At 34.7% G+C, this 10,886-nt stretch overlaps 2 protein-coding genes across 3 annotated transcripts; both read left to right on the top strand.

Moving 5' to 3' along the window:
* Nucleotides 1-309: 309 nt before the first annotated feature.
* On the top strand, nucleotides 310-2,127 carry LOC145962540 (maternal protein exuperantia-like). Of its 2 annotated transcripts, none has more exons than XR_014436095.1 (3): nucleotides 310-857; nucleotides 1,531-1,781; nucleotides 1,848-2,127. XR_014436095.1 is itself a non-coding variant. In XM_083084084.1 (3 exons), exons 1-3 carry the CDS (start codon nucleotides 908-910, stop codon nucleotides 2,002-2,004), a joined length of 936 nt encoding a protein of 311 aa, XP_082940210.1. In that variant the 5' UTR covers nucleotides 875-907; the 3' UTR covers nucleotides 2,005-2,127. The 2 variants fall into 2 exon arrangements, 1 of the variants encoding a protein (XP_082940210.1); XM_083084084.1 differs by lacking the exon at nucleotides 310-857 and adding an exon at nucleotides 875-1,435.
* Nucleotides 2,128-5,889: 3,762 nt separating this feature from the next.
* LOC145964375 (uncharacterized) lies at nucleotides 5,890-7,629 on the top strand. The gene has a single exon (XM_083087085.1). The coding sequence runs from the start codon at nucleotides 5,890-5,892 to the stop codon at nucleotides 7,627-7,629; it is 1,740 nt and encodes a 579-aa protein (XP_082943211.1).
* The last annotated feature ends 3,257 nt before the right edge of the window (nucleotides 7,630-10,886 follow it).

Below are 10,886 nucleotides of genomic sequence, written 5' to 3'. Positions count from 1 at the left end.
GCGTATGAAACATAGAGTACTGATTTTTTTTTACATGATTTTACATTCAATATTTTTTATATTATACAAAGGAGTAAAGGGAACATTCTACTTGTTATAAATAACATCTCAAACGCTAATTATTATGTAATAAATTTATACGTACATTATAAATTTTTTAAATATTTATTTCCCTTTTTTCCTTTTTTTCTTAATTTCGTTGCACCTCACACCTTTATCTTTCGATTATTATTTTTGTATTTGGAGAACAGGACAAGGTAAAGACGGATTGTCGTTCGCTTACGATGTAGGATGGCAAAAAACGGGCACTGGAAGATCTTACAACAGTCAATCGGGTCATGGTGTTTTAATAGGGCACTATTCAAAAAAAATTGTCTCGTATGCGATTCGATCCAAAAGTTGTCGTCGTTGTGATATGGGACACAAGAAAAATGATCATAACTATAAACAAAATTACGATGGATCTTCCAAAGGCATGGAAGCTGATATAGCTGTTGAGCTATTTACGGAAAATCCATTGTTTGCAAAACATCATGTTTTCGGAGCAAGGCTTATCATGGACAACGATTCGGCTACTATTGCCAGCTTGAGAGCAGTATCAGCCCACAGCATTGAGTTGTGGTCTGATAAAAATCATTCTGTCAAGGCGTTTTCAAATTCGATGTATGGAATGTCTTTACCGAAACCAATGATAGAGTATTTCACAAATACTCTAAGCAACGCCATAGCAGAAAATAAAAATCGGCCCCAAGATCTCGCCGAATCTTTAAAATCAATTATTCCTCACGCTTTTGGTGACCATGCGTACTGCAAATTCCACGAAGAAAAAGAAAATTATGAATATAAAAGACTCCCAGGTAAAAAACTACTCGAAGGCCAATCTCTTAGAACTTCTTTAGAAGAGTTGATGGGACGCTACATTAATAATGTAGACAAACTGGCGCCTGCTGCTTCAACCCAAATTAATGAAAATTTCAATAATATTGTGGCAAATAAATGTCCGAAATCCAAGCACTATTCAGGATCAGAATCTTTAAATTATCGCGTGGCTGCAGCAGTGTGTCAAAAAAATTCGGGGCACACTTATATTGACGAGGTTTTTAAAAAAGTAGGTGTCAGTCCAACGCACGCAGGTTTAAAATTTAGAAAAATCAAAGAAAATAAAGTTAAGAAGAAAAGATTATTCACAAGCAGTCGAGACGGTAAAGTAAAACGGAAATTATTGAAAAACAAAAAGTCATCAAAAAGCAATGTTCGACGCAATGAAGGAGTAAGTTACGAAAGTAATATTGGTCTTAGTGGAGTATTCGATATACCGATCGACAGAGTTGAGCCTTCTTCAAGTAGTCCGTCAGAAAATGAAGGCAAAAATTTTAAAATAGTTTTTTTCGACATTGAAACTACTGGTCTTAGTGCTTCTGACCAAATAGTTCAAGTATATATACATATATAAATTGCATCTACAATAAATTAATATTCATAAACTTAATCTAATGTTAAAATTTTCTCAAATAATATTTTTTATTTAAGATTGCAGCTTTCGACGGTCTATCTACTTTTAATGTTTACTCGGTTCCGACAGTGCCAATGAAAGCTAAAGCTGCCGAAAAAACTGGGTTGACGGTAAAAAAAGGAGAGCTCTTCCTGCGGGGAAATAAATTAGATACTACATCGAAAGAGGCAGCTTTTAGCGAATTTTTAAACTATTTAGAAAATGTAAAAAATCTTCACTCCGTTGATGAGCCGTGTAACATAATATTAGTCGGTCACAATGTTATAAGGTAATTTAATAACTCTAAATTGCGGCTATGCTATTTCATTTAATTATAATTCATCTTTTATTATAGTTTCGATGCAGTAAGAATTACAAGTCTCGCAAATCAATTAGGGCTCTATGAAAAATTTAGAGATTTAGTGTATGGATACACGGACACGCTAAGATTGATAAAAAAAAAATTCCGAAACCAAAAGACGTCGAAATGTCATACTCCGAGGAAAATTTAGTAAAAAAGTACTTACCAAAAGAAAATATACAATCCCTCCACGATGCTTTACAAGATATTTTGATTCTTAAAAAATTAGTGGATATTTTAGGTATTTCAGATGATGAAATAAAAAAAGAATGCATAAGCCTTAGAAAAATTGAATGTGAAAAAATAAAAAAAATTAATATACAAACAAATAAAGCATCATTACAATTTTTAAACAATATTATTAAACCTAGAATTATTATGAAAATGGCAAGAGAAGGCATAAATCAAAAAGTTCTTTTTGACACCTATAAAAAAGACTCTACTAATGGGATAAAAGTATATTATCAACAAGTGTCAATCGTAAAGTCCGAGTGACGTCTGAAATAAATATAATTAATATAATACATGATAAAATTAAAACTTTATGTGATGTTTAGTTAAGTGCTTTTATTTATTTATTAGAATATGCCAAAAAAATCTCCAGATGTGTTCAAAGTATTTGTTAAAATCAATTTTAAAAAGTAAAATATTTATTTAGAATAAAAAAATCTTGCTTTTATTTGTTCATTCATTTGTAACCCTTCCATTTATCATAATTGGTACGATTCGTTTTTCAAAATTCGCGCGCTTGAGTACAAGAACATGGAGGCCCGACAGACTTCCTCTCATAACCGTGAAACCAATGTTTACTTTCTTTTTTGACAAATATCTCGAAAAAATGGCCGGCTACCTTTATTTTGCAAAGCGGAATTAGAAAGAAGAAGATTTTTTCTACAAGTAAGTCATAGTGTAGTTGCTGAGTTAATTAAATTTTCTTTGTAAAGAGCATGAGCAAATGATTGTGGACCACTCTTCCATAAGAGCTCATGTAAAAAATTCAAAGTTTGAGTTTGATTTTCTCGAGATTTTGTCCGGCTTGGGGCAAAAATAAGGTCACCATTGGATTCAGGGGCATGAAATCTATGAGTATAAACATATTTCGCTTCGTAGTTTTTCGCGAGGGAGCTACCTTAAAAGTGTCCATGGGCATGAAGCTCTAAAAATTCGAGATTTTCAGCTGCAGCCATCCAAAGTGGTAGATTTTGAATTTCTGCAGCATATTCCGAAGTTCGGCAACGGTAGCTTATCTTAGTTGGGTGAGGTTTTACAAAAAAGTAGTAAATACAAAAGTTTTGTAGAATCATCAGGAGAACTCGAGTTTTTGGGTTCGTGGCATACTAAGGGGCTTTATATGGCCCAACTACGCATTTTTCAATAGCAACCCTCAATTTTGAGTTCAAATTCTTGTTCTCCAGAAAAAATACGTTCAACTGTATTAAGCACGAAAATTCAGCATAGCTTATTTGGGATCCTACACATTTTGAACCGAACTTTTCGATGGTGATCCCATGTTTTCATTGTAGATTTTCGTTGAGCTCGAGATCTTGCACATCGATGTGATTTAATTCTATGGTAACGACTTATTGTTAACGTTTTAACGTTTAACGTTATGATATATTTTTTTATAAGTTTCAGTTAACAGTTATCCCTTATTATGCGTTCAAATGTTTGACTACAAAAGTTTTCCCAATAGTTTATGAGCCATTATTTCGTTTCCCGATCCTTTCTATCGATCATTTTTGAACGAATTCGTGTTTGTACCAATTCTACATATAAGCCATCTTGTGAATTGGTCCAAGTATCATATTCTGTTTTCCATCGCAAGATTCTTAGTTATTCTTAGTTATTGGCAAGTAAAAAAAGAATGGCTGGCAGACCTCCGAATATGTTGTTTTTCATGCGATACAGCATTTAATACACGAAACCTGGTTCACATAAATGGTGATGAGAATATCCTTAAACGACAAATAGCTATCACAAGACGAGATGAGCTTAATCATCTACCTTTGCGTATGAATGGTGAATCTAGGTTGTGCTTTAACTGCAATATATCTATTCTGAATAGCAATAATCGAAGCCGATCCAACCTGTCTTTGATTAAATGTGTTGAAACAAACAGCGAGTCAAACTTGTGTCATTTGTGATGCTGCAAATGATTTGCAGAGATTATCATTAGCTTATAGGGTGAATGTTTTCATAGAAGGAAATATTTTTGTACCTGAAAATGTAAGATCATGCAGGCATCATTTAGATGCAAATGGATATTTCTTAAATATTTTAGTAGCTGATCTCGGTTACATTAACAGACCGATTATCATAAGAGGAAAAAATGTTCGCATTTTTGAATCAATTTAGACACATCGCTGCAGCTAAAGCTAAGTTTATTGACGAAAATAGTTTAAGCGATGAAGAATTTCAATGCATCGCACCGATAACAAAACAACAATTCCATGATTTGTTAACGTATTGTGACCCGGTTCTCCAAAACGGTAGACTCCGATATATAAGTAGAAAAGATTTATTGATGTTTCTATGCAAACTCAGACAAGGCTTGAGTGATGAGTTTCTTAAAGTCATATTCGATTACAATAGTAGACAAAATGTAAGCACCGTTATAGACTATGTTAGAAGAGCATTAGCACAAAGATTTGTTTTAGAGAATATTGGACCTAGATCGATAACAAGACAAGATTTCATTGCTCGACACGTCACGGAGTTTTCTAATACCTTGTACAATTCTCAACCGAATGAACCGAAAGCCATTGTTGTAATCGACTCTACTTACGCATACATACATAAGGGTTCACATTTTCGTGTACTAAGGCAATCTTATTCGGTTCACAAACACAGGCATCTCCTAAAACCCACTCTAGTTGTTGCTCCTGATGGCTTCATTTTACAGATTTTTGGGCCATATTCTTCAGATTCTCGTAACAACGATGCAGAAATACTTAGGCATGATTTTGAAACAGATGGAAATGCACTGAGAAAATGGTTTCAACGTAACGATATAGTTTTGGTCGATAGAGGTTATCGTGATGCTATACCTCTTTTACAGCTGTTGGGCATCCAATATGAAATGCCAGCATTATTTGAGGCTAGACAGCGGCAACTAACGACCGAAGATGCAAATGCATCTCGTATTGTCACTAAGAGTCGTTGGATAGTAGAAAGTAGAAACGGTCATTTTCGGTCTGTGTTCAAGTTTTTTTTGCTAACACGCACACACACGCACACACACACACACACACACACACACACAAAGCTTACAGCATGCAAAAAACCTCGGTGAGTTTTATCGTATCGCTGGTGCAATATTGAACAGGTATCATCCTATGATTCACATGGAAGGTGCAACTGCACAGGCGGCACAAGAAATCTTGGAGAGATCACGTATCCCAAATGCTGTGCAAGCTAGGGTGGAGGTAGACAATCTCATAAGAAGGAATGCACAATGGAGAAGACTGAATCATAGAGATATACCAGAGTTTCCGTTCCTGGATTTAGAATACTTAAGACATTTGACGCTTGGTGTATACCAAATTAATCTTGCACCATCTTACATACATGATAAAGTTTTGAGAGACAATGATGAAGAATTTCAACTAGATCGACATTTAAGGGGTAACACCACTCTAGAATTTTGAAAAAATCGATTTTTTTTTTTTTACTTAAACAACACTTTAGGGCCTCAAAAATAATATCCACTTAGTTTTATAGTGAAAAAAAATTTTTAAATAGCGTGATTTTTAAATTCATGATTCGCTTTTATGCTGCTTTTAAATATAGTACCTGTTAAATATAGTAAGTGACCACATTACTTACTGAGCAAAGGTTTTCTGAGTTCCTCAGGTGCTCACCAGGGTGCGTAATCGTATAATAAAAATAAACATGTATGTGTGAGTTAGTGTAGCTACGAAACCGACGCCGAAAACACGTGTCCGTTACTTTCTCTGCTTTGTGTTTAAATTTGCATTAACGTTGTGTATTTCTGTTTTTTTTTGTGTGCAAATTGTTAATCATACAAATACAGAAAATGAGTGATAAAGCAGTGTATAGTGGAAAAAAATCCGAAAAGGGAAAGCCGTCAAATTTGAATAGACCAAAAATCTCAAGGCGCCGACCGTTAAACCGTTACGAATTAGAGAAACCAAGCATTGAAAACACTAGCACATCAGCCTCCAAATTGTCAGCGATCGATCCGGATGAATTCGAAGTGAACCAATGTTTTGGTTACAGAATTTTGAATTTTTTAGTATTTACTGCCATATCGCAGGCAGTTGTTTGCAAGAAGTGCAAGTCTGATATAACGTTCACTGAATGTGGAATGCGTGGCTTAGGATTTAAAATTGTAATTTCTTGTGCAAACTGCGATAAAACTGTTATTCCTTCTTCTCCACTCATTGAAAAAGGATACGAAATCAACCGTAGAATTGTTCTTACAATGCGGCTTTTGGGAGTAGGATTAAATGGAACCATCAAATTTTGTGCGTTCATGGATCTGCCACGGCCTATTTTTCAATCCTTTTACGATTGTGTTGTAAAGAAAATTGCTACTGAAGCAGAGAATGTTTGTAAGTTGAGCATGAGAAGTGCAGCTCAAGAAGAAAAAGTGAAAAGCATTGAGAATGGCCTTACAAATGGCATCACAGTATCAGGCGATGGATCTTGGAGGAAACGTGGCTTTTCTTCCCTTTTTGGCATCGTATCACTGATTGGATGGTTTACTGGCAAAGTTGTCGATGTTTTAGTGAAATCTAAGTATTGCAAGGCTTGTGAGTATTGGCAGAAGAAAACTGATACTGAAGAGTACAAAGAGTGGGCCCAATCTCACGAAAAAGAGTGTCAAGCAAACCACGTCGGCTCAGCGGGTAAGATGGAAGTTGATGCTGTTATAGAAATGTTCCAACGCTCAGAATCACTGCACAACTTGAAGTACGTCAATTACGTAGGAGATGGCGATTCAAAAACTTTTAAAGGAATCATAGATGCACAGCCTTACAATGATTTTACTGTGTTTAAGAAGGAGTGCATCGATCATGTCCAAAAGAGAATGGGTTCTCGTCTTCGTAATTTGAAAAAAAATACAAAAGGCCTTGGAGGAAAAGGAAAACTTACTGGTGCACTAATTGATGAGTTGTCGATTTATTATGGTTTGGCAATACGCAGAAATCATGATTCAGTTAAGAAAATGCAGAATGACATTTATGCAACTCTACAGCACAAATTATCGACGGACGACAATCCCATGCATGAAAAATGCCCGCGCGGAGAAGACTCGTGGTGCTCGTGGCAAAGGGCACAGGCCACTGGTGATACCAGTTATAAACATAAGCCAGCTCTCTCGCAAGAAGTTTATAAAGCGATTTTGCCCATTTATGAAGAATTAAGCCGAGACGAATTGCTTACTCGTTGTTTAGGCGGCTTCACACAAAATAGCAACGAGAGCTTCAACTCTACCATATGGTCTATGGCTCCAAAATCAGTATCTAGTGGCAAGCATGTGCTTGATATTGCTGTTTACATTGCTGTAGGCACATACAATGACGGCTTATCAAGTATCATGAGGCTCATGCAGCATTTGGGTATTACAATCGGGCCAAATTGTTTCAATTTCTGCGTGGAAACAGACAAGCGCCGCATATACTTTTCTGAAAGATCACTGACAAACGCTGCTAAAAAAGCCAGGCTTTCCATAAAATCGCTCAGGAAGGAAGAAGAAGAGGCTAGCATTGAAGCAGATGGCCAAATGTACGGAGCAGGTATCGCAGATTGAAAGGTAAAATAAAATTTCAAAGATTTAAGTGTTCGTAAAACTTAGGGAGCGTTTTTCACGAAATCACTTTCTTCAAACTGGGAGAAAAGATTACTTGAATACTATTGCATGGATCTATTTCAAATTTTGACAGTAGCTTTTAAATCACATTCTCTACAGAAGTACGTAGCCGTTTTTTGATAAGATTAAAATTTTTTTTTTTATGAACAATTGAAGACGTTTTTTTTGCCAAAAATCGAGTTTTTTTTTCAACAGTGCACCATTTTTACAAAAATTGATTTAAAAAAAAATCCCTACGTACTTCTATAGGCAATAGTATGTAGATTAAGAAAATTTTGTTTTTTTGTTCCAGGTCTCATGGGTCGCGAGAAATCCTTTCTCCCGTCAAGGCTCTTCGAAGAAACATGATTTTGAAAATTGGCTCTGGCGCCGCCATTTTGTAACAAAATAATAATAAAAAATTTTTTTTTTACACTTCAATATATGCTAAATGTACTGTCTAAAAAGGAATTCTATCCCGCTTCCCATACTCCCACAATAAATTATCAAAAATAGGCCTTTTTTTCAGTCGCTAGAGTAGTGTTACCCCTTAAATGAAGCGGGTTTTTTGAGGATCAGAGTGTACTCGAGGTTTCGAAATGCTGGAAGACACCAAATATTCATATTATTTCGAGTTGCTGACGACGAAGGTATTGAAAACGCTGATAATGCTGATCCAATCACTGGATAATATTGCACATGTCAATCTGCAAGGAGCAAGGACTCTAGGTGCGTGTGCCCATGTAACCAGTGTGATATGGTTTCTTGGTTATGCGCGACATCAAGTAGATGTGAGGTATCCTGATCCATCATTGTTGAATACAACATTAGATGCAGTCAATCGGGATGCAGAGGGACATGTGCCTAATGCTGATATAGAAATAATCAACGACTGAATGGATAACTTGGTCGGACGCCCCACAGTCTTGTCTTAACTGTCCGGACATCCCACAGTCTTGTCTTAACTGACCGGACAAAAAAAACAAGAAAAAAAGCAAAGAAAGCCAAAAAAACAAAGAAAGTAACTCTACCATTGACAGTTCCAAGCCTGTATTTAAAAAGAGGAGGATAAAATAAATACATGTATATATTTCAATCTGTCACACACACACACACACACACACACACAATTAAGGCAGTCTACTTAGCACAAAATATCATAAATCAGATAGTCTTGATAATTCTCATGCTTCCTACATGCCTATTTCTTAAACTTTGAGGACTTATAACTTTCACTTTCCCCAACGTAAAAAGCTTTTCATAGAGTGTTTTGGAAAGCTCTCTACCGCAACTATACAAATATGCAATCAAACAAGTGCGAAGCTCTGGCCCAAAAATCAACCTTATTGGTTCAAATTTCTTCAAAAATCTATCACTTTGGATGGCTGTAGCTGAAAATCTCGAATTTTTAGAGCTTCATGCCCATGGACACTTTTAATCTACATGTTGAGAACTATCTTTTTGCAAAGTTTCGAAACATTTGACCGAAAGCCATTTTCCATAAGGATTTCGCGGAGTCCTTTAAAATTTGTAAAGTATACACATATATTTATTATCATTTCTGCTAAATTCTCGAATTATATTACATAGAAATATAAATTTACTAAATATTCTTCACTAATACGTATTCTTTGTTGTCATGTCTTGTGAGCGTATTCTTGAACTTCTTACAAAGTGTTTGCCAGAATGTTTGTGTTTTTTCTATCACTTTTTTTTATTGAATGAACTATATGTTTTGCTGGAAATCAGTTTCATAGTACGACTCACAATCAGACAATATAGATTGAAATATTATATTATTATCAATAATTTCGAACAGATTGTAAAGTTAATAATATTACAATTTCTCTACATCTCTTACTTCTGATAAATAATATAAATTTATTAATACTATTTAAAATTATAAAATGTCCTAATCGCTAGTCTAATAATGAACGGATCAATTAAAATAAAGTATTCGACCAAACTAGCCAGAAATTTTTTGTTTATTAATACAACGTTTCGACCATATGGTTGTGGTCCTTATCAAGTATATACTGAAATAAAGATTTATAATTAATTAATTAACGGTTAGAATACACAGTAAGCTCACGAATTAAAGTGTGAACAATTCTCATACCGATCAAGAGACAGGCATAGACGATAATTCTGTGAACTGCACAAGTCACATTTGCAAAAAACGTTAACTAGATTTGAACTTTAGAGACAAATTGATGTGTCCATGTGGGACTTCGTCAAGAAACTAAATACATCGGGAGGAACAACGAAACTAAGTGACCTTTATTATTTTGTCGTAAATGTTGTTTAAACTCTCAGTGTCTTTCTGTAGGTTTATTAAGTTATTGAGTTTCTTGATATAGAACATCTCAGCAATTTCTCTCTTTCGAACATATTTTTCATTATGCAAAATATTAGGATTCAACCAGTCAAAATCATGTCCGGCTTCCAATCTATGTTTGCTTATAACCGAGTGATTGGTTTCATGTAACTTTATATTATTACAATGTTCTTTTACTCGTGTACGTAAATGTCTTTTTGTTTGCCCAATATATGATAAATTACAATTCTTACAGTTTAATTTGTATACAACACTTGTCTTATCAAGTGATAAGGGCAATAATATATTGGGCAAACAAAAAGACATTTACGTACACGAGTAAAAGAACATTGTAATAATATAAAGTTACATGAAACCAATCACTCGGTTATAAGCAAACATAGATTGGAAGCCGGACATGATTTTGACTGGTTGAATCCTAATATTTTGCATAATGAAAAATATGTTCGAAAGAGAGAAATTGCTGAGATGTTCTATATCAAGAAACTCAATAACTTAATAAACCTACAGAAAGACACTGAGAGTTTAAACAACATTTACGACAAAATAATAAAGGTCACTTAGTTTCGTTGTTCCTCCCGATGTATTTAGTTTCTTGACGAAGTCCCACATGGATACATCAATTTGTCTCTAAAGTTCAAATCTAGTTAACGTTTTTTGCAAATGTGACTTGTGCAGTTCACAGAATTATCGTCTATGCCTGTCTCCTGATCGGTATGAGAATTGTTCACACCTTAAGGGGGGAAGACCCTCCAGACAACAGGTTTTTCAATAATTTTTTACAAAAAACTGAGAGTATTTATTATATTGAATGAAATTACATATTGACATTGATGTTCAAATGTATACACACAAATTTTTTTATAAGAAAAAAAAACAA

The sequence above is a fragment of the Camponotus vicinus genome, unplaced genomic scaffold (genome assembly GCF_025532165.1).
Source record: "Camponotus vicinus isolate PSW18456_S1 unplaced genomic scaffold, iyCamVici1.0 SCAF_1, whole genome shotgun sequence".
In the NCBI taxonomy this organism is placed as follows: domain Eukaryota; kingdom Metazoa; phylum Arthropoda; class Insecta; order Hymenoptera; family Formicidae; genus Camponotus; species Camponotus vicinus.
The sequence above is the reverse complement of the archived record's forward strand: the minus strand, read 5'-3'. Positions and strand labels throughout refer to the sequence as shown.